The sequence below is a fragment of the Zonotrichia leucophrys genome, chromosome 4, assembly GCF_028769735.1.
Source record: "Zonotrichia leucophrys gambelii isolate GWCS_2022_RI chromosome 4, RI_Zleu_2.0, whole genome shotgun sequence".
Classification (NCBI taxonomy): Eukaryota; Metazoa; Chordata; class Aves; order Passeriformes; family Passerellidae; genus Zonotrichia; species Zonotrichia leucophrys.
In genome coordinates, this window is record NC_088173.1 from 41264379 (window position 1) to 41287358 (window position 22980).

The 22980-nt window shown below is 43.7% G+C and overlaps 1 protein-coding gene across 2 annotated transcripts; it reads right to left on the reverse strand.

The window, feature by feature from the left end:
• Nucleotides 1-711: 711 nt before the first annotated feature.
• On the reverse strand, nucleotides 712-22980 carry LOC135446846 (glycerol-3-phosphate acyltransferase 3). 2 transcript variants are annotated; one of them, XM_064711265.1, is made up of 12 exons: nucleotides 22733-22980; nucleotides 13471-13543; nucleotides 7384-7654; nucleotides 6836-6910; nucleotides 6269-6358; nucleotides 5986-6079; nucleotides 5468-5583; nucleotides 4324-4379; nucleotides 3780-3865; nucleotides 3229-3357; nucleotides 2674-2753; nucleotides 712-1868 (listed from the first exon to the last, which is right to left on the reverse strand). In XM_064711265.1, the coding sequence occupies exons 1-12, from the start codon at nucleotides 22871-22873 to the stop codon at nucleotides 1742-1744; spliced, it is 1338 nt and encodes a 445-aa protein (XP_064567335.1). In that variant the 5' UTR covers nucleotides 22874-22980; the 3' UTR covers nucleotides 712-1741. The 2 variants fall into 2 exon arrangements, with proteins under 2 accessions (XP_064567335.1, XP_064567336.1); XM_064711266.1 differs by lacking the exons at nucleotides 13471-13543; nucleotides 22733-22980 and adding an exon at nucleotides 11876-11958.

Consider the following 22980-nt stretch of genomic DNA (forward strand, 5'->3'; position numbering starts at 1 on the left):
ATCCATAAATTATGACAAATGCTTTCATTAGCCCAAAGCTTGCATGACCAGTTCATCTTAACAGTAATAACAACTCAGACGACAGTTGAACTCTGTTCACCTTAAGCAAAAAGCCTTTGGTATGTCTCACCAAATGTTACAATGAAATGGTCCTACCACTCTAACCATTTTAACAGAAACAATTTCCTTCTTGAAGGCTTGCCATGCTAAACCTGAAAACACTTCCCTATACATTTGTTTGTGTGAGTGCATAATGGGAAACAGGAATTCTTCTTCTAGGAGACTATGCTCTATCAGATTAAGTTTTGATTTATAGGACAGTAATTTTCTTTCAGCATCAAATTTAATTTATCTTTGCTAAAAGGAAAAGACTTAGAAATGAACTCAGCTAAAAATTTAGAAGCTCAGTTCTTTCCCAGTTAGTTACAGATTCATTAATTGAGTCTCCCTGATGTGACTTCATGCTGTAATTTCAAGATGAGCCTGCATGATGAGTTACTGCTAGTCTAACAAGGATAAACACCAAGCCATCTATGTGCCTTAGAGTCCAAGGAGAGGGTAAAAAAGGAAAGAAAGTCAGGGTAGAAATCTATAGAACTGAACTACAATTAGTCCTTTATGTCATGGATTGAAGTTTCCATGATTCCATGTCAGCTTCTCAGGAAGTATAACTTTTTTCATTATATAGAGAACAGTAGTAATGCCACACAATACCCATTATTAATATAGAATTTATTTCTCATTACATTCAGACAGCAATATATTGCAGATTTGGACATGTCATGTCTCATATCAAAGCTGACTTACTAATCCTATGTTTATGGTTGTGATAGCTATTGTTAGCCCAGGAAACACAAGATGTGTTTCTGGAATGGCTCTCTTGAGAATTTCAAGCCATCAACAATTATTTTTGCAGATGGGCACTCTTGACAATCTACAAAGATTCATCTGTCATAGCCTACATTGTCCAACCTTTACTGTACCTTACCTTTACAGCTCCAGAGCTCAAGAAAGCAATTTCAACAACAGCAATGGACAGGGAGATTGAGGACTTGCCCCTTATCTTCCCTCAGGCAGCAGTTTTCAATAAAGTTAATATCCATGTTATAAGGCCACGAAATTCCTCACATTCCATGGTCTGTGCTTTTGGCAGGGCAGCTCCTTTCCCATCCTGCAGGGTCTCTGCAACCCTTGCTTCCATTCCCTCCTTGCACATCCAGGTGCAAGCTAACAAAAAGAATCAATCTCACAGTTCTGACAACATCCTAAAGCATATGATTTAAGTCATCTACAACAAAAAATCTGTGAGCAATAGGAAAATAAAAAGACAAAATTTTGTTATGTTTAAACCTTTAAAGTACCATGAAAAAGAGGTATCTTCACGAGCAGTGTGCTGACAGCATCTGTTCAGTGTACTTCCCTTCATTCTTACCAACTCAGAAAAACTGGGGTGTTTTTTCATCTTCTAACTCTGCGAGCATTCAGCTTGGGAATACCAAGAGCTGCAGTGCATCATCACATGAAGATGGAGAGGGGCACGCTAGTGAAAGAATGAACAGAGAAGAACACAGAGACACTGCCCTTGGCAGGCTCTGCACCAGCCATACAGAGAATATGAATACACACAATGAAGGATTTTGTTGTCGTCTTGCTCTATTTTTTGACATTTTTTTTTTAATTTAAAAAAAACCACATTCCTGCTAAGGCTGGTTGTGCAAAGTTACTTTTCAAGAACCATCATTCAGTCTGACTCAGTTTCTGCAGGCAGGCTTCCTACTGATCCATTTCTCACTAGCATTTTGCTGTAGTTCTTCTGCTGTTCTTCTTTGAAAGTATCTTTGACTTTTGCTCGTTTCAGTCCTCCATCCCTGGAAAGAGGGAACAGTAAACATCAGGGCCATAAAGGCTATTGTTATCAAACTATGCATTGCATTAGAACTCTACAGTTGATTAAGGTAGGTAATAAAGGCTTTTCTTCAGAACTTCTATAACATTCAATTTTAAGCAGGTTTATTAAAACCTTTACTTTGAGCACATAGCTTATGCAGTTCAAATTTTGAATTCAGCTCATTAAAGCAGCCTGATCATGTTGGTAACACACTGTACCTACGATAGAAATCTTTGGCAGTCTGGGATGCTACTTCCCCAGACTGTAGAGGTAGTCAATTTTCTGCAATACTACAGCTGTGTCTTGCCTTATATTATTCAGAGCTGGGTCTCATAGTTGAATCTATTTGCTCATTCTCATCATCTGAATTTCACTCTCAAGTTTGTGCCACATGAAATCTAGGCATTATCCTGCTACTTTACTGAGGTAGGACATGAGAAGTCAGAGCAGAAAGGCTCAAGACCTGTTTTATTTTTTGCTGTTCATCAGATTTGCCAACAAACTTCACTTTTGATACTTAATCTCAACATCAGAAACAACTGTGAATGGACCTACTTCAAAATCATCAAGCCTTTTAGATATGACTCACTGCATGCTATGTGCTCCAAAGACTTCATACATTTTTAACTTTCACATACATGCATGTGAAGTTACTCCATTGTTTCCCCTGAGTGGAATAAAGTGATGTTCAATGTTATTTGTCAGAAAGCTAAGGATGGAAGCTACCTATCAGTCAAACTAATCACAAATAGTCCATGAATTCTAACAAGGAGGGCATCACTCACCATGGGAGTTCAGTCAGTCCTCCCTGGCGAGCAATGGCTGACCTCACTCTGTTGGCAAACTGAACAGCATCTTCATCTTCCTTCAAGAGCCACAAATTCAACATAATCAAAGACAGAAGTCAATGGAAGCAGACTTTCATAACATTTTTTCATCTGCTGCCTCATCAAAATAGCTCACTTCCAAAATACCCATTCCTTATCATGCCAACATCATGATCTGATGTTCCCATGTGACAATAACTCACTTTTCCCCTGGAGTGTTGAAATTAGGAGAAAATTCTGCTTCAACAAGATGGAACATTACCATTATTGCTACTGTGAGCAGCACTGTATTTACTGCTATCCTTTGTACATTTGATGCACTGCTGATGGTACTAAGCTGAATCAGGAAAAGGAGAGTCCAATCATACATCAGTCAGCACTGACAAAAATCCAGTATAAAACCAATTTGGAGACATGGGGTGGGCAGAGGTTTTGGGGGGAAAAAAGAGTAAAAGTGCACTTGCAGACAGTCAAGTTTTTAAATAGCAGTCAGGCAACCAGATGCAGGATTACCTTTCTAACCATTGGTGGCAAGTACCACACATTGCAAACGATGGCCCAGCTAGTCATTATTCGCAGCAGATAACTCACGATATTGTATTTGCTGCTGTTCCAGAAGGCATCTCCAAACTGAGGATCATACTGCAAAGGATCACAAAAAACAATTGATTAAGCCTTTCCCCAGACCATCACAGCATCTCAGACCTGGGATTACATAACAGAACCAGCAGCAGACGTCACCCATTTGCCTGAACAGCCAAAATAATTAAGTCTGCTGTGAGCAGGATGTTTCCCTTCAGCACTGGGAAGGACTAGCTGGATTTCTCTTCCTTCCAACTTTCTGCAGGAAGGAGCTGACCCCATCAGGCCCACCAGCCAGGCTCTATAGGCCAAAGGATTTAACTTTAATTTCAGCCACTTATTCTCCAGGAGTCACCCACAGCATCCACCCAATTGCCAGAGCTACTGTGCTTTTAATGGCAGCTGCATTGAGACAGCTTCCCGCCCCTCTGACAAAAAGCCATCCCAAATCTGAAATCCAGCAGCCAGCTATTTCCACTTACTTTGATTGCAACAGGATAGATTGTCCCTCCTATTTCAAAGCTCCCCTTCTTGAACATCATCACAGATGTATTGTTTATGCAGGTACCTGTCCAGAAGACAAAATCATTGCTTCACACAGCCATTTCAGTACAACACAACATCCACAGACAGGTCTTACCCATAAAGAGCTTGCATTTGCTGCTCACTGAGTTAAGCATCTCCCCCCTGCTTACTTTTAGACTTTGTCTTGTGACTGGCTCCCTGAATGAAGCCAGAAGGTGTGCAAGACAAAAATCACAATGCTGCGGTTAAATCTGTAGGACGGCAAATTAATAATCTCAGGGAAAAATAAACAATCTTCCCCTTCTTCTGCCAGGAGAAGCAACATCCAGAGACAGTATTGTGTTGTCTCCGTGTATATGCATCTTATATTAAAGATGAAAACCAGGAATGCCCTAACAAAGTTGAAGCCAGAGGTGAAGATAGACTTGAGCAGCAGAACCCATGAAAAGAGAACAGGGATGACATCTACACTGAATGGAGATAAGCAGTTCAGCCTCTTACCTTCTGGGAAAATTAAGATTGGGAGCTTGCTTTTATCTGCCACATGTTCCCTGAGTCTGTGGAAGCAGAAGGAAAGCTTAAAAAACAGCTCCTTTCCACTCTTCTTTCCCCAGGCAGGTGCATTAAAAATACCTTTATATATTACACATGTATGAAACCAAAGCCTTTTACTAGACACTAATTGGCACTTGCCTTTTTTTCCCTATACAAACTGAAGCTTTGGGCCTTAGACCCCTGGAGCATTACATTGATGCAATATCCTGTTTTCCTTCCCTTGCATTATTTTACTAATGTCTGTCAGAGAAGCCAACAATTATATGCCATTAACTAACTCTGATCCACTCAACCTTCGAGAAATTGCCTAAGAAAAAAGCATATTGATGCAGTGGTCCATGCAGCCTCTGCTACTTAAAAGCATATTCCTTAAAAGGGGACTTCTAAAGGCCTACAGCTCAGTACTTGAATAACACATGGACAATTTGGCAAAACTGTCCTGCTGTGCAGAGGCAAATAAGCCAGTGAAGAAGTTAACCTGTCAAAATTAACCTAAAAAGTTCTTTACAAATTAGGAAGAATTTTTATCCCTGTACTACAATGTTCACAGGTATGCTTTTGGTGACATCCTGCAGAAAACCACTTTTGTACACAGCTTATATCCTTATAACAAGACATTTGGCCTTTCACCCAAACAAATAAGGCTTTTTATTTCTAGTCGTTCACAATTTCCAGTGATACTGACTTTTTGTAACAAAAATCCAATTTTATCATCAGTGTTTCTCTTCAACAGAAACTACCAGAATTTAAGTATCTTCATATTGTTTCCAAGGACATACCTGAATTCATCAGACATTAATTATTATGCTGATGGCTTCCCAAATCAGATATTTTGTGACAGTCTGCAATCTAAAGCTTCCCAGAACCTTTGGTCTAAACCATGGCACGCTGCATAAATGCTTCAAGCCTTCCCTGGTGACCTGGGAACCTGACATTTTCACCTCAGGGTACTGCACAAAGCCCACATGAGCAAGCACACTCAGGTCGTTCTGAGTGATGCAGTGTGCTGCACACCACCCCTGTAACTCATTCCCAAATCCAGGTCTTTGCCTGCCCAATGCCTCTCCAGGGAGGCAGCCCAGCACGTCACCTTTTTGTCACTAGATGGCGGTCCTTCATCTCGGAGCGCTCGAACCAGACGTGAGGACAGGCCTTGACCGTGGCTCGCTGGATAATGCCCATCAGCCCACCGTGAACCTGGCCCACCTGCAAGCCCAGCAAGGCACATCAGTATGTGAGACACCTGAAAGGCACAACTTCCTCCTCTCCACCCCTCCAAAAACATCCAACAAACACAAATGCACTGGGAGGCTGCAAGCCAGGATTGAGCAATGACCACAGGACTGTTCAAATGCATTCACTTGAAAAATACGAGACACTCACATGGCACTATCTCAGGTACTTCAACAGAAGAGTTAGGTATTGACAGTACAAGGACAACTTCTCCAGCACATAATATAGACCAATTTCAACATAATTTACATTTTTCCCCACTGACCAGTGCTCAAGCAAACATCACTGCTGTGAAAAGTACTGAAGTCCACAAGCAATACCCCACAATCTTTCCCTCTCCTGGTCCCTTTGCTGTTATCTTAGGTCTCCTCATACCATTGCATAGCATCCATCATTTGTCAAAATGATCGCATCTATTGGTGATGTATGGTTGGCAACACAAATTCCTCCTTTCTGAGGTCTGTTTTCCCTGAAATTACATATTTTTTGTTAGACTGCTAGTGCATTAAAGCACCACATTACACACCAAATAGTTCCATTAAGCTGTCAGGTGAGTCAACCTCTAGAGTGTGACAACTCGCAGCTCAGGAGAGAGCAGTCCCCATTTTCAATGGGATGTCACACACATATAAGCATATATACACTTTTGCTCACTCACTTGTTATGGTAATGGATAGTGCCAGACAGAGCTCGGACAAGGATGCGGGAGCACGTGAGGTGAACCACTTCGCTCAGGTAGTTTTTCACCCTGAAAGAAATTGGACATCTGAAGCATCCTGGAAAGCAGCTAGATGCACATGCAATATTCTCCAGACTACTCAACACAACTCAGGGCTGAAATCTTCCTGGTATTCTGGAGCACAGAGGGATGCTCCCAGCTCTACCAGCAGCTCAGCCAAGATACATCATGCCCTTGGCACCACTTTGCCAGGCAGGGCTGTCCTCTCTCTGCTGGGTGTTTTTCATCCCAACACTACTACCTGCCCTACAATGTCCCATTTGAGTATCTCATGCCAGCAGGAGGAACCCATCAGAAATCATCAACCTCAATGCCAAGACTGACAAGAACCCAACCCCAGCCCAAATTCAAAATGCCACTAAAACAGGGTCCACAAATTTGTGGGTGGAATGGACTATTGGTAGCCTGTTCTAGGTAAAAATCTGTCCACTCCAGTGTTTGCACTGATGCAATTTGGAGAGTTCATCCCTCACACACAGTACCTACCTGCCATTTGGCAGCTGTCCCACCGCAGTTGCTCCTACAATCATTGACGTAATCCCAATGGTAGCGAGGCTAACGCTACAGACAAAACAGACATTAAACCTAAGTAAGTACCTTTGCTCATTGTAATAACACTTCCCCTCTTTAAAATGGAAAGGGATTGCAGAAATTCAATTATTCCTCAGATACTTGACATATGCAGTTCTCTAACTCAGCAATTCCCTAACCTGTTGCTTAAAGTCAAGGTGTAGCAAAGGCAGCAGATCCAGATACGCCCATGCACACAGTGTCAGGGGGCTTTAGAGCTTACATTTATTTTGCTAATACACATCAGCTTAAGGGAAACATTCATGCAAAAGATGACCAGCAGCTCTACTCTACTCTCCACAGCAAATAAGTGCTTCTTAACATAAAAGGAGCCTTTAAGGACGTTAATATTTTTTATCTGCCAATGCTGCTTTTGGGTTAAAGAAAGCTGAGATGACATTTACCAAGAAAGCCCAAATTTACCCGTTCTCAGGCTGACAAAACCCCTCAGCACCAGAGCTTACCGCAGGGGCAGCAGGATGCAGTAGCGCACTACCACCCCAATGACCCACACGACAGTCAGCCTCAGGCTGATGTAATGGAAGTTGACATTAGTTCTTGTGAGCAGATTCCAGGAGAGCAGCTCTTCTGAGGAAAATCGCTGAGTGACTTCATCTTCCACAATAGCCTCCATCCCCTTTCTGCAGAAGTAAAAAATGTGGGAGAATTCGAAGTCTGCTCGATGCAGAAGAGCAATTTCTTTCTCCATAGGCGTTTCATCCCTTTCAATGATACCTTGGGAAGGAAAAGGGTAACCAACTGAGAAAATAATTCTGTGATGTAACCAACAGTCACCCTCCAGATCACTAGTCACTTTGTATTACTCAAGAAGACAAATTTACTGTCAGAGCCCCTCCTAGGACAGGAAGTGAAGCTGTGCAGCTGACCACAGCATACCCTGCAGGAGGCCACTTCCAGCTCCCCTTCCTCACAACAACACCTTGAGCAGCAACTATATCAAGCTCTGTTACCTACTGAACATGAAGCAAGAAGGCAAACCCTTTCCCACCATCTGGTGTGTTCTCAAACTTTATTCAGGACTTTCTTATGCTTTCAGGAGAAACCAAGTGAGATCTTGGCCTTTTCATTCCCTCCTGTGCTCTGTGTATTTAAAGGCATTCAATCTCCTTGATAGAGGCTTCCCTACTCCCATATTGTCTGACATTCTGGTGTCCCACAGCCACAACCAGTCCCAAAGCCCCAGACCACAAAACTGTGCATGGACCAGCTCTGAACCAAACACACCTCCCTGCCATCACAGCACAAATATTTTCTGTAGGTACAGGGAGACCACACTATTTTTTTTTATTTTACTTAAAAATCAAACAAAGAAAAACTCTCCAAAACACTGCATCAAAGAAAATTGTGCTTAAAGGAGCCTTGATTTAGTTCAGCACCAACAACTGTTTCAGCTGAACTCTGACTACATAATGCCTGGAGAGAAACCTGGAGAGTTCACAACTGCAGCACAAACAAGAAGTATTCCCATTCCTCCAATCTGTTCATTTTTTAAGCTTATGGTCTGATAAGCACAAATTTCTCATCAGAGCTTTCAAAGGCAAAAACAAATTGTGTAAGCTAAACACAGATCAAGTAGTTGCTTGCTGGTAAGCAAGTCTGGCTCCAGAAACTGATGACCAAAGAAATCTAGAGTAACAGTTAACCAGAACAACCATCCCCTGAGACACTCAACTTGGATTACAGAGGTCCAAGTTCAAGTTGCCACTCTGTCAGACGCCCTCTGATAAATTGCATAATCTCTGTGCTTCCATGCTGAGTTAAAAAAAAAAGGGAAAGGACATAGCACCCAATTTCGTCAAGCTACTAGGAACTTTCCACATCCTAGAATATGTTCCTCCCAGTTAAGTCTTGTCAGCAGAAAATCTCTCAACATATTTCCTGTGCCAATAATTGTAACATTTAAATTACAAGTTATATGGAAAATCTTCTTATCGCACGTACGGATATGGCACATATGGGATAACATGGGAAGCCTTCAAGATACAAATCCCACAAACCACCAAGGTAAACACTAAAGAAGAACATCACTGCTACAAAACCTACTGGCACCTTCAGCTTGGAACCTGGCAGGCAGAACTCCCAATTGTACCAGTGGCCACCTCACTGCATTGTCCTATGACAAGCTTACAAATATAACCCATTAGTATGGCACACTCAAAAAGCCACGTGCCCTTCAGGATCTAAATTATGCAAGCATGCATCACATCAAGCATTTACTAAAATGGACTATACTTATGTCATATGTTAAACCCAAATCACAGCTCTAGCTTTTGATTCAATTTTCCTCGCACTCAGAAAGTCTCCAAACTGTGAAATATCTAGGACTGTAGGTGAGTCAGTGGTCAGTGCAACCTGTCTGCTCCATGCTGCTGGAAACAGGTTGTAGGCAAGAAACCAGGGGAACGCTCCAGCACCCACCACACAAGTACCACCTCTCTCTCTAGTTCCCAGAGCTGGGCATGGTTCCTCTTTATCCAGCTGTTATCCTTCCCCCTTATTCAGCACACTCACACAGCTGGCCCATCTAGCTCCAGCTTCTCAGCTGAACCCAGCAAGCTGAGACAGCAGGGCTGGAATGTCCAGCCTCATCAGCCTGCGCTGTCCTTGTCACATAACACCCCATGCACCAACTGCCCTGCAGCTTTGGGACAGCTGCTCCAAGCCAAGATCACAGTGGCACGTGAAGGCATTACAAACAGAATTACACACACACTGCTCTCTCTGGTGACGTACCTAGCCTTCTTCTAATCACAAGTCACACTTAATGGCCTTTAATCCCTTGGCCACAGGCACAGCTGAGCTGGCCAAAGACAGCCCTATGCAGGAGTACAGCAAACATTAGTCTCAACAAAAAAAAAAAAAAAAAAACCAACCAAAAAACCACAGCACTAACCCCAAGCCTTCAAGCTCACATACTGCAGTAAACTAATTATACCAGACTCAAATTTAACACCATCTACTTACAAAGCAAGTAGATCTACTTAGTAGTATCTAGTAATTAGTTCCTTAGTAGTATCTATTTATGTAGTAACTAGATACTAGTAAGGTTATTTGCACAAGCTTTTCCTTTACTGAATGTAATTTTCAAATCTCTTATTGGCATTTTCGTCATTTTTAAACCCACCACCTTGAAGACAACACAGCCAGCTGAGTGCTGGTTATTCAGTTACAGTGAGATAGACACCCACCCTCCAAGCCCCTACTCAGCCAAGAGCTACCACTGGGTCCAGCACACACTGCCCTCTAACAGAGAAAGATTTTGAGGTGACAGCATCGCATAATTCTCCATGTAACTACACCAGTCAACTTTTCTCTTGAAACTATTGCTTATCACACAACCAACATAGGGGCACCGGCAGCCCTTTCTGCCAAGAGATGTAAAGCACAGTGGATTTGATGCTGCAGAGAAAGGTGGTGTCTCTTCAATCATGTCCACTTGGTTTTGGGGTTGGTCTTTTTTTGTTTGATTTTGTTTGTTTTTTTACTGAGGGACAAAATTTCAGTGTTTGGGGGAGGACCATTTTTGCTCTGCCAGGGAACAGAAGAACTTGACTTCGAACATAAAGTCAAGTACCCCCTTCTATCCTGACCCAACTCCTAGTACTGGCTGATTTCCCTGACTGACTGAGTACAGTGAGTCAGGGAAATCTTATGACTGGTCAGGGAAATCGTAAGATATGATATACACATCCGTACAGCACTTACACATAGGTGCGTACACACAGAGAAACATTTACCTTTACCCTGTTTTAATCAACCACTCTGTAATTCATTATCAGCAGGAGTTTCTCCTCCCTCAGTAAATATTGTGTAATGCAATTGGGCCTCTGTCTCATCACGTTCTGTCACCTCAGCAGACTTATATAATGCACTGTTAGACCTACGCCTACCCTGTGATGTGCAGGGCAGATGCCCTCAAGTACTTTCTTCCACAGCCAGGAACTCCTAATCACAAGTCAGTTACTCCTATGCTTTAAAAATTCCCAAGAGCAAGATATGGAGCTCAGCCTGGCATCACATGTCTCCCCATACTTTCTCAAGTAAGGAATAGTTAAGATTCCAGCTTCCGGCAGAAAGAGCCACCTCCAGTGGGGAAAGATTTTAACTTTTTATTTCTGATATATGAAGAACATTAAAAAGGGCTTCAGGCTACCATTGTGATTGTGCATCCCCATCCCTAAGACTGCTTGAACATAGCCTGCACACAATCATCTATATTATTATTATATTATTATATTACCTCAGGCCATTTTTACTATCTCTAATGATCCTCCAGACAGCAAAGTACACTCAACTTTGTGCAGGTTCTGAACCACAGCACATATTAACACTACACACCCCTCAGCTGCAGGAGAAATAGCTACTTGTAGCTTTTTTTAAAGATAGTTCAAAGACCAGTCTACTAGCTAGGGCCTCCCTCCCTTGATGTCTGTTTACTAGAGAAGAAATAACCACGTGTAAGAATGATCAGATGTCTAGGAGGATGACAGCTCCCACTGTGCAGCTAAAGCAGCACAGTAGGGTCTCTTGCCATCTCACTGGCCCATGAAGTGATGGGGCACTATCAGCCTTACAGGAAGAAAAAGGATATCTTCCTGCATCATTGGCAACCTGGGAAGCAGACAACATGTAACTGACAATTACCAGAAAGGACCGCTAACCTTGCCTTTCCCCCCTTTCCTCCCAAAAAACCCCACAACTTTCAGGACACTGGTGAGTGATATAGGATGTACTTTTTCTCAGCCACTTGTAAGTCAGCAACTAAGCAAGACAAGTTTTAACCTGTTTCCAGAGGTGCTGTGCAGTAACTACAGTTTATTCTTACAGATGCTGACATCTGCTGCCACAGAAGCCAGCAGCACACCTGGCCTGCAGACAGTGATCCCAGTGTTTGCAGTATTGATAAGCATATCCCTTTGGAGCTGAAACACATACCCGGCTCAGCAATTCAGTCCCCACTACTGGATCATGTTCACATGAGCTAATCCACAGGCTCAGGTAACAGCTGACTTGTCTGCTAACTGGCAGGCTGGGCCTGCTTCCAGTTGTGCAGCCTAAGGGAGGAACACAGAAAATGCTCACACTGCTGCCAAATGCTGTCAAAATAGAGCAATTGAATAACAAAACTGAAGCATTCGGGAACCAGGAGGAAACCAAGGGCTGACTGCAATGCTTTGTTCAGCCTTCTCCTGTTTCCTGGGCAAACTCAGACTTCTCTTATGGCTCCAAAGACAAAGACAACTCTGACCTACTACAGTCTACCACAACTCACACACAGTATGGGTTAAGATATAGTTAAAGAACTAATTTCAAAACCAGGCTAAAGGAAGAAAGATGAAGCAACTTTTCAGCTGTCTTTCTACAGACAGTGAGTGTAAGAAGTTTGGCAAACACTGATACTAACTCCAGAGAGTAAAAGGTCAACAGCAGCAGACTGAAAAAAAGACAAGCCCACTACACACTTTCAACTTGCAGTCCTACCACAGAAAAAACACTAAGCTTGGGAAAGAAAGGTGCTGTCCAACAAACACTTAGACCTCTTCAGAGAATATTTAAGTGCACTCTAATGCTGTTAGGACTGAGATAGCTTGCCAGCAACCCTAGAAGCATCAGGGTAAAGACAAATTTCAAGATGAAAACTAATCTCATATTTAAACACAAAAATTTGCATCAACTAGGAACAGTCTCCATCTTAAGCTCTACTTTGTTTTGTTAAATTTCATGTTGTTTCATGCTCTTCACTTCCTTATCCCCTGATTTTTCAAAGACTCAGTACGAGCCAGTAAAGGCAGCATTTTAAACTGCAGGAACTGTTTGCTAGCCAGTAGCATTGCAAAACAATAAGATATGTAAGTGTGCTGGTTTTCAGCGGGGTACAGTGAATTTTATTCAGAGTAGCTGGTATGGGGCTGTGTTATGGATTTGTGCTGAACACACAGTCGATAATATAGGGATGTTTTTGTTATTACTGAGCAGGATTTACAGAGCCAGGAGCTTTCCTGGTTTTTGTACAACCAGGCCAGTGAGGAAGCTGGGGGTGCTTGGGAGAGTGGGAGGAGACCCTGCTTGGACAGGTGACCCAAAGTGACTTTCCAGACCATATGGCATCATGCTCAGGATATAAAATGGGACTAAGAAGGAGGAATGCAAGACATTGATGGTGTTTGTCTTCCCAAGTCACTGTTACCCATGATGGGGCCCTGCTCTCTGGCCTGCCCATGGGAAAGCAGGGAACACATTCCTTGTTTTGCTTTGCTTGTGGGTGTGACTTTTGCTTTCCCTGTTAAACTGTTTTTATCTCAACCCATGATTTTCAGGCTTTTACCCTTGCAATCGATCCTCTCCCCAGTCCCACTGGGACAGTGAGTGAGCAGCTGCCTGAGGATATACCATGACTTTCAGTGAGCATGTAACACCCACCTCTTCTCAGATTATCCCATGCACACACCTAACTGCTTCATCTGAGAAGGCCTCAGTACTCCAACACGACAACATGAACCTCACCAATGTGATTTACCCCAAGCTCTCACCAGTGGCAGAAGGAGTCCGTGGCACCTGCGGCTGCGGCTTTTTGGCACTTTTTTGTAACCGGATAGTGGCCCACTGTTGAACAGAATGAAAACATCATTTCACACATGCAGTATTCACTTAAGGAAAAAAGTCACCAAAAAAACCCAACAATTAGCCAAACACACATTGTGATTTTCAAAGAATATCTTCGTCAGGTAATCATCATTCATCCTCCTCAGATCTGTCCACAAACCCAAACCCATACACAGTTCTTATGAAGAAACTCAGAGTAATCAATAATAATTAAAAAAACAAACCAAAACAACACTCAGTGCTAGTCAGTACTTCTCAACTCTGCTTTCCTTCTTCAGAGAGCCACACCTGTTTCAGTTTCAGTTCACAGCCACCAGGAGCCTGAAAGGCCTCAGTCAGCCTTACTACTGCCACAGCAGCCACTGGGTCCAGGCCACAGGGAAAGCCCCAGAAGCTGAGCTGGACACAAGACACACGCACGCAGAGTACATGTTCACAAAGCTGACAGACATAGCACAACCCAGACGTCTCCTTTCAGAGTTTCATCATACTGAGGGAAAAAAAAAAAAAACCAACAAAAAACAAAAAAAAACCAAAAAAAAAAAAAACCAAAAAAAAAAAAAAAAAAAAAAAAACAAAAAAAAACCACCAAGAAGTCCTAACTGGCTTAAGTGAAACTGTGAAACTGAAGCCTGCACACAGATGATTTCACTAAAAACCAAAACCAGCATTTGCACTCATGAGAAATTTTAATTGAATTCAGACTCAACCCAAAAAGGATAGCACCCAAGAACTTTCCAAGCTGAACAAACTTGACATTTCCCTTGACTCTGCAATTGCTCGTTTCTTGGCATCTTCACAGAATCATAGAATGGTTTGAGTTGTAAGAAATCTTAGAGATCACCCAGTTCCAACCCTCTTCCATGGACAGGAACACCTTCTACCAGATCAGGTTGCTCAGAGCCCCATCCAGCCAGGTCTTGAACACCTCCAGGGATGGAGAGTCCACAGCTTCTCTGGTCAATGAGTTCCAGGTGCCTTCTCGAGGCTGTACAACCCCAACTCTCTCAGCTCTCATTCTGAAGCTCTGAGCAGCAGGAAAACAGGCCAATTCACCAGCTTTGGGGTGAGCTACAGAGAGCCCCTTCCTTCTCAGTTCTCCTGCTGCTAAGGAAACAGCTCTTCCAGGAATTTATTTTAACTGGATGCATATTGAAGCTGCTCCAGTGACATTTATTGCCTCCTCACTCCTGGAGATACAGCTGCCACAGTCCCTGAGTTTGTTGGACTTGCCCATGGCTCCTGTGCAGCAAACAGTAGGAATAACTCAGTTTTCCTGTAGTACTCTAGTACCTTCAGTAACTTTCTGGCTACATTCTTATCAGTACCGTGACCATAAAACTTCTGGGAAATACCAAACCAAAACAATGTTCAAGGAAGAACCTATTCAGAGCGCTGTCATTTTACATTTTGTCTATAGAATGGATTTGGGGGGTACAGAGGGACCAGCAAATACATTCACGCAATCATTTCTGACCAGACTTGAATCATTGCATTCAACAAATTAATATCTCCACAAACAGCTATCACATAGAAGAGCAAGAGCATATTTGGCTAATGGTCTCAGCCCTACACACCAGCAGAAAAAAAAAGTTGTCATCTTTCAAATCCTCTCAAAGGGACAATTAAAACCTGAAAGAACACTTCAGTGCTCGAAAGAGAATGCAACACTCGAGCACACTTCAGTGCTCAAAAGAGAATGCTTTCTGTAGCAAGAGCTTCAGAAAGCTCTTGCTACAGAAATTCTGCAGTTCTGGGTTCATTCTAGACTGTGTCAAAGCTTGAGCCTCAGCACAAATCATGAGGACCCAGGTTATTGAGACAGGCCTTTGTAATGCACAGAAGCTTGCAACTCCCCCCTATACTGCAGTATCTTGACGTTTTGCTATGCAAAGGAGGCAGTGCAATCTTCCCAAAGCAGAGAAATTGCAGGGCCATGTAACTCAAGTCAGTTTCTACTGCTCAGACACATTTATCAACCCTACTCAGAAAAGCCCCTTTCTTCTTCCTAAGTGGTCTGACCTTTGCTCCTCATATCCATCTAACTCCAGAAAGGTGCAGCAACCCACCCAGGGGATGGAGGAACAGTGGCAAAGAGAAAGCCTGGAGAGGACAGTTCCCTTTGCACTCTACCTGTGCCCTCCCAGGAGATGGGAGCACTGCCACAAGCCTGACAAGAGCGCAGCATCATGCACAAGGGTTGCACCGTGTATTCTGGGGGACAATTGACTTGTGCTCCACAAGTCACTGGCTGAGGCATTCTGACATTCCATGCCAGGCCTCTTAGGGGATTTAAGCACACTTAATAAAATAAGCAATGATGAGACCAGCTCTCCCTCTTGGTCAGGAGCATTCCTAAGAACCCATATCTATTAGATGACACAGCAAATAAGTTTTAAGTTCTCTGTCAGCTTTCTTCTTACCTCAATCCACCATATTTCCAAAACTATGTATGTTCCAGCAACCAAGGAGTAAGAAATGAGAATTTTTTACTTAACATCTAACTCTTTCACATATTCTCAGGCACCTGAATTAAAGGCACTATCATCAAAGCCAGAATCTCAACTTTGATCAAGTGAAAAGCTTGTTTGTATCCAGGCTGGAAAATAAAAGAGACACCACCTGCACTAATGTGAGTAATTCTCCTTCCTTCCTGCTAACTGGGGATATGTGCCATCCTTTGCTGGTTCCTGTGCTGGAGGACAACAAGGTTATGCTACAAAGAGCTATCACAATGTGAGCTGATCCATCCCACAGAGGGGAAAACAACGTGTTTGTGTATTAGAGATCAAAGCATGAAACAATTACAAGTCATAGTCTCCCTTCTACTCAGGAAATGAGCAAAAAGCAGACTGGCAAGGCTTTTGGATCTCTCAGTAACACTGGCACAAATCTAAGTGGCTTCTCCCAGCTGGTGCTGAGCTGGCAGTCCCAAGGACCTTGGTGCAGACCTGTGTTTTTAGTAGGGTTTCTTGAGGCAGCTTTGGGGAATAAGTATAAAACACCCGGCTCCTGAACAGATTAAAACCAGTTCTACAGTGGGGCTACCCAATGGACTGAAAATGTAAAGTTAGAAAACAGCATGATCCCAGAACTACAAGCATCACCACAAGTCTAATTTTGAAACTTTAGTATCATAACTGCTAACAATAAAGTAGTTTGAATGCTGTACTTATGCAGTGCAGAATCTGAAGATACCACACTTCACTAGGCAAGGAAAAGATCAACTTTTCCCTGAAAAGTTCTCCCTCCTTATCCTCCTAGAAAAGTCCTCTAATTTATCAGCACCTTTAAAATAAAATCTAAAGTGGCCAAAAGATCAAATTCACTTACACATCACTAAGCAACTGCCACACATAGAGGACCTATGCAGTACTTGAGAAAGATAGTTGTCCATTTAGCAACTCTTATCTGGAGTTAGGAAGGGTTTTTGATATCTCTTGTGAATGTTTGATTTTGCCTCTGAGGTCTATGTCCAAAGCCAAGCCTGACATGTCATTTCACGAAAGCACATCTAGACATTCTTTGCTGGGATCAAAACACAAATCATTAGGAACACCTCAAAGTGTTGCCTGCTTCCCTAAGGAATGGGGCTCCGCCTTTCACCTCATTTACCACCTTTACACCACCTCTGACTTAAAAATGTTCAACAATTTTTTGGAAGGGAGAGATGACTGAAATCTACAATCACATAGAGGCAGACCACTGGGGTCCCTCTTTCAAAAGCACCGCTGGATCAGAGCCAAAAGTTCATGTGTTAGTTTAGGTGAGCACTCCTCCTTGGAATCTCTCCAAACCTCAGCAAGACAGAAAGATTGCAGAGCACATCCCACACATTGCCACCTTGTTTACCATAGCAAGATCTGCATGCCAGTTGTTGAGCTGTTCTGTGTGAGGAAAGAACACCAACACCACCAAGAGGAGCAATCATTTCCGAGTCAGGGCAAAACGTCCTCTTCTCACCTCCCATGCACTTCTTATTCTGATGGGACACCCCTGGCACTGCCTCCAAGGAGCTTCCCAAATTCTTCTGCACACAGGAGTTGCATAGCAAGTCCTTCCTGGTGGACAGGTATCCAATGAGCAATTACAAGTCCAGCTTTATAGGATAACACCAATGGCATCAGCAAAAGGAATGCCAAGCAGCTTCCTTCACAGCAGCCTCACAAACTCCTACTTCAAGGCAAGCTGCTGTTATTTTTTCAACAGCATTTGATTATTAACAGTGTTCACATGCTGTAAAACAGAGAGCAGTTTCAGACAAGAGGTGTTGATCTGGAATATGGCACATTAATTACTGATGCTACTACAGCAAAGGGCAGCCCCCAGCTCTGCCAATCTTACTGATATACAAGGACTCTTGATTTTTAAATCTGTGGTAAACATATATAAAGGCCTTCAAAGGACTGGGGTCTACATTAATACAGGCCAGGGATTTACTTCAAGATTCTGCACAAAATTTGCTAAAATATTATTGCAAAAGTCACCGTGAGCCCTGTAACAAGGATGCATCGTTCACACCAGGCATGTCTCCAAGACCTGCTTCTCATTACCATCTGAGCTGGCAGCTTTCAGAGCTCTCTCTGATTCTCCTCTGCCCAGCAGTCCTTGAAGGATACCAATTACACAGACAGAGGCCCTCACTGACTGTGCAATGACATTAGTCAGCAAAGTTTGCCGCTGAGGCCAGTGAGTTACACAAGCAGCAGTCAAAGCCCACAATGATTCATCTATTTATCAGTTTACACCCTCTTCTCCATTCCCTACCCTCATGCCCAGCACCACACAGAATCCTGATGGCGACTTATGGGAAGAAGCTGCAGCCTGGCATACCTAGGACAAGAGTATCAGTCCATCCCACCAGCCCCGCACAGCTGCAATCTCCAGTTTGACCAGAGGCACTGAGAGGTCCTTTTCCCTCATATCTAGCTCCACTCATATTGCCAAGGTCATCTGCAACACAAGGAACTTGGGCTTAACCTCCAGCTACAGAATAATGCACTCTTGTGCAGCAAAAATACATTCACTACAGGCAGCACAATACAGTATCAGGAATTGCTTCTGTTACAAGGGGCTGCTTCTAAACCCCATGGTTCAGTTACAGGACTGGAACAACACCTACAAGTGCAGCATCTGCTGTGCACTACAGCCAGCAAAAGCAGCTACACAAGAAGCACTCTCTGCTCACCACAAGCCCCCACAAAAAGCCTCCAGAGACTGGGAAGGGGAGTGCACTAAAAGTGCTTGCAGCCATCAACAAACCATTAGTCCAGAAACAGACAATAATGTGATGTTAGTTAATAGCCAGGTTGTTTGTTTCCTGACTCAAATGTGACCCGAACACCTCACTTCCCTAAGGCTTTCTTGTTTCCTCATGTTTCACAACATTATGCACTGCACAGTTTTAAAAACACATGAATTTTTCCCATTAGAAAGGGCAAGAAGGGCAGACTCTACAAAGTACTGCTGACAACTCTACTGTCTCAGGCAGAAAGGCACACCCAAAAAACCCCATCAGACTGGAAAAAAACCCTCAAGTATTTAACAAGGTGAGCTGCAATCCATCCAAGCAGAGATCATCACTGGGAGGGTACATTGCTACTGCCAAATATATAGACACACTGTCCAAACTAGTCCTACAGACTTTCTACAATCTGACGGAAATAGAGAAACTTATCCTATGTGACAGTGACTGCTCTATGGGCCTCAATGAAAGAGAAAGGACTTTCTGAAGGTTGGATTCTCAAGTGCTTAGCAAGACACCTCCAATGGCAGGTTTGCAGGGGCCTTGACAGCCCCAAATCATATTAAGAGTTCACAATAGGCAATGGATTAAGACAGAGCATAAACGAGACCAAGAGGTAAAAATGCACTAAATTTAAAATTGGAAGGAATCTGTTGATGTTGAAAAACAAACAGGGAGCAATGCAGCATGCTGTGACAACTGCAAGAGACAGTCCGCAGCATTTCAGCAGTAGAGAATATTTCTGTGGCAAGAGACTTGACAAGCACCAGGACAGCAGGCTGCCTAGTCCAGACTAGCTCCTCACAGGGTCAAACAGCTGCTAGAGATGTGTCTGCAGCAGTACTCCCACATTTTAAAAAACTATACCAACATGGTGCCAGAAATCCTTCTATTAACACTGGAAGGAAAGTCACAGACAAAAATGAGCAAACTCCTAACCTGCTGTGTTTGGTAAGGCAACTCAGGAGCAAGTTCATGCACTTTCAGGAATACCCACATGATGGGGGAAACAGGCTTTCAAATAGCAAGTGCTGCCTGCTGTACTTCTTCAGCACAACTTTCTACACATTTTACCTTATCACGTGGAAAAAAAGACAATCACATAGGAAAAATATATCCATACAAGGCTGGTAATCCCTAGTGCAGTACTTAAGGGTCAAATGCAACCCAACAGCAGCACATCCTCATCTGTACACGCTGTGTTTTCTTAGCAGCATGTGTTTGCTGAGGCAGCTCAGCAGAGAGAAAAATCTATTGTGCACCAACTGATGTCCCTTGTCAGAAATGTCAGATGGTCGAAGTACAAAAACACTTTGTTCCTAAAAGGAGCTTCCCCCTCCCTTTCCTCAGATCATGCCTGCAGCACCTAGAACAAGCTTCTGCCCTCCTGAAACAAGCAGAAAAAGGTGTTTTTTTTAATTGACAGGAAAAAATTCAAGCACAAGCCCCCATCATCTTAACTTGCTCCATCCCACAGCCTACACAACAATGAACACCACAGACTCATTCTTGGATGTTTTGTTTTGTCTGATACGACCTGAAGAGGTATCACAGCACACTCTAGAATTGTCCCTGAACTGTGGACAGACTTGGGCCCTCAAAAAAGATTGATTTGAATAAAGCAGACTTTGTAACCTGACAACACAGGCCATGTAGGAAACAAACCACAGTCACTGTGTCCTTCCACTACACCAAGACACGGGATACAAACAGGCAAAACCAGGGTATCACCTGGGATGCACAAACAGCCACCACTTCTCTGACCGTTCCTGTAATGTGGCCTATTAAAGAGGCAACAAAAGCAGCAGCACCTTGACTGAACACTGTGCAGGTGCCTCCTCCTGGAAAAGAGGGGAAAAGGCCTGAGGAGATCCAGGGAGTGGAAGAGGAAGCTTAAGAAAGCTAATAAGTGAACACTGCTGAAAAAGGCCTCAGCCAGCAGAGACTTCAGCATCCTGTGACTTCACAGAGCCAAAAAGGCTCTTTTTAGGAGAAAATGTGCACACTCAATTCAACATCCCAGGGCGTCTCAGACACTCAGCTAGGAGCACATTTTACTGTTAACACAACAGTATTAATAACTATCCCTTATTAAAAAAATACACCTTCCCAAATTATTTAAATAACCTACTTCTTAAAAGCTTGGCATGCAAGGATATAGTACTTTTCCCAATATTACTCTGATTAATATCCACAGTTAAGATATTACACATCAGGCCCTCCTGCTGGAACCTGGCTGCAGACAGTCATGCTCTGTCAGGCTTCTAAACACGACAGACCTGAGAGCAAATGAAGAGGAAACATCCCACAACAAACCACTTCCTTCCAGGGATTATCCCCATGCAAGTACTCTGAGGACAAAGTATTCATAGGCAAAGCAAGGCCAGGTTGAGATAAGCTGAATACCGGGGTGGATTGAACTTCTTCACTCTCCCATAGCAAGTCAAATTCAGCTGACTCTTGTCAGAATACTTTCCAATTTTTCATTGCCTTTTCTTTATAGATACATTATTTTATATCATATCTATGTCCAATATAATTATGTATTAATAAAATTTTTAATATATTGAGCAGCATGCAACTCCAGAATGTATTTAATGCAAAAGTAATGGTAACTCGAGAGGTAAGTCATTATTTCCTCCCTTAGGCAATAGGAGAGCTCTCACAATTAACCACCATCAATATGCTGCCAGATACTTCTCCACAATTTTGCCCAAAACATTTTGAGTCACTTCTTGTTGCAACATTTGATGACACTAAAAAATAATGATTAATGATCTACGAATAAAGAATGTAAATTGTGGTTATTCAAAGGTGAAGGCAAGTCATCCAAACAAGACTATCTCACTAGGCCATCTGAATTGCTCCCTGAGGCCAGGGTGATCTTTACCTCCTCAGCTCCTGCTATTCAAATTCTTTTTTCCACTAACAATTGCATCTTCTCAACATTTATCCTGATACCATTCAGTCCCAGAAATTACTTAGAGCAGCTTCATTCTCACCCAAAAGCCTAAAACCATTTTGCCTCAAGATGTATTTAACAAATGCTGATTTAATAGGTGGAACTTTTTAGCCAGGCACTGAAGTGCAGAAACAAGGCTTGCCTAAAAACCTCGAAGAACAAGATGAAATTAGACAAAATCTACTTTCCATAGTCACGTAGTGATGTATATTGCATAGCCACTGAGTGTGCTGTGAGTCATTTAACATTTCCTCCTTACAGCTGTTTCCGTGGTTTGGGTACCCCTCCTCCTTGGAAAAGGCGTAGTAAAGATTCAAATCTGATCACGTCCAGCAACAATTTAAAAACACCCTTGCTGACCACCACCATAAGCTTCAGAAGGAGGGTTTTCACACACATATTAAATATGCCCCATGCAGAAGGCAGTCCCTCTGCGAGAAACTGGCTATCCCTGAGAATTGAGAGGCAGATGGCAACTAAGGCATTGGACATGCTCAATGTGGATGGGAGTCCGCGTTTCTGAGCATCAGCACTTCTGGCAGCAGACCTTTACACTCTCCAGGAGCATGACCCGGCATCATTCTCCCCAGGTGGAGCACAGCTGCCACAGCGACAGCCTCGCCCAGGCCACGGTACAGCCCTAGGTAACGAGGTTTGTTCCGCTCTCCTGCGGCTCCAGGGACAGCGCTCCAGAGCCTACACAAGCAGAAATTTAACACAGATCTCCACTTTTACTTGAGGGCTTTAAGCCCGAAGCTACAGCCGGGCAGAGCTGATGCCAGGCAGGACGTGACCCACCCGCTCTCCCCTATAGCAGGACACGATGGGAGCAAAGCGCATAGACGCCCCTGCGGGATATCCAGCCCCGGGCGGAGGGAGCCGTGCCCGGCCCGCCTGGGCCCGGGGGCAGCGAGCAAGGCGCAGCCCCGCTGGGAACGCAGCGCCAGGGACACCCCCCTTCCCCTCCAGAGCCCCCGCCTACCTCCAGCGTCTTCACCAGCACCCACATATAGGCTTCAGAGATGCCCAGCGAGATGCCCAGCGCCGAGGGCAGCACGATGAGCCCGAGCACCACCGCCATCCACACGGCGCCCACCTGCCCCAAGGCCCACACGACCTCCATGGCGCGCAGGGCCGCGCAAAGCCAGGGCCGGCAGCGGAACCCAGGCAGCGCCGCCTCCCGCCGGCCCTAAAGGCCCGCGGCCGCCCCGGCCCGGCCCGGCCCGCCTC

Bases quoted from the DNA above. Each gene is read 5' to 3' on its own strand.
- LOC135446846 (XM_064711265.1), bottom strand. From the start codon at position 22,873: ATGGAGGTCGTGTGGGCCTTGGGGCAGGTGGGCGCCGTGTGGATGGCG. The intron at 5,584-5,985 runs GTATGAGGAGAC...CTGGGCTTGCAG, and splicing joins ATGATGGATGCTATGCAATG to GTGGGCCAGGTTCACGGTGG. The intron at 3,866-4,323 runs GTAAGAGGCTGA...TCTTCTGGACAG, and splicing joins AATCTTAATTTTCCCAGAAG to GTACCTGCATAAACAATACA.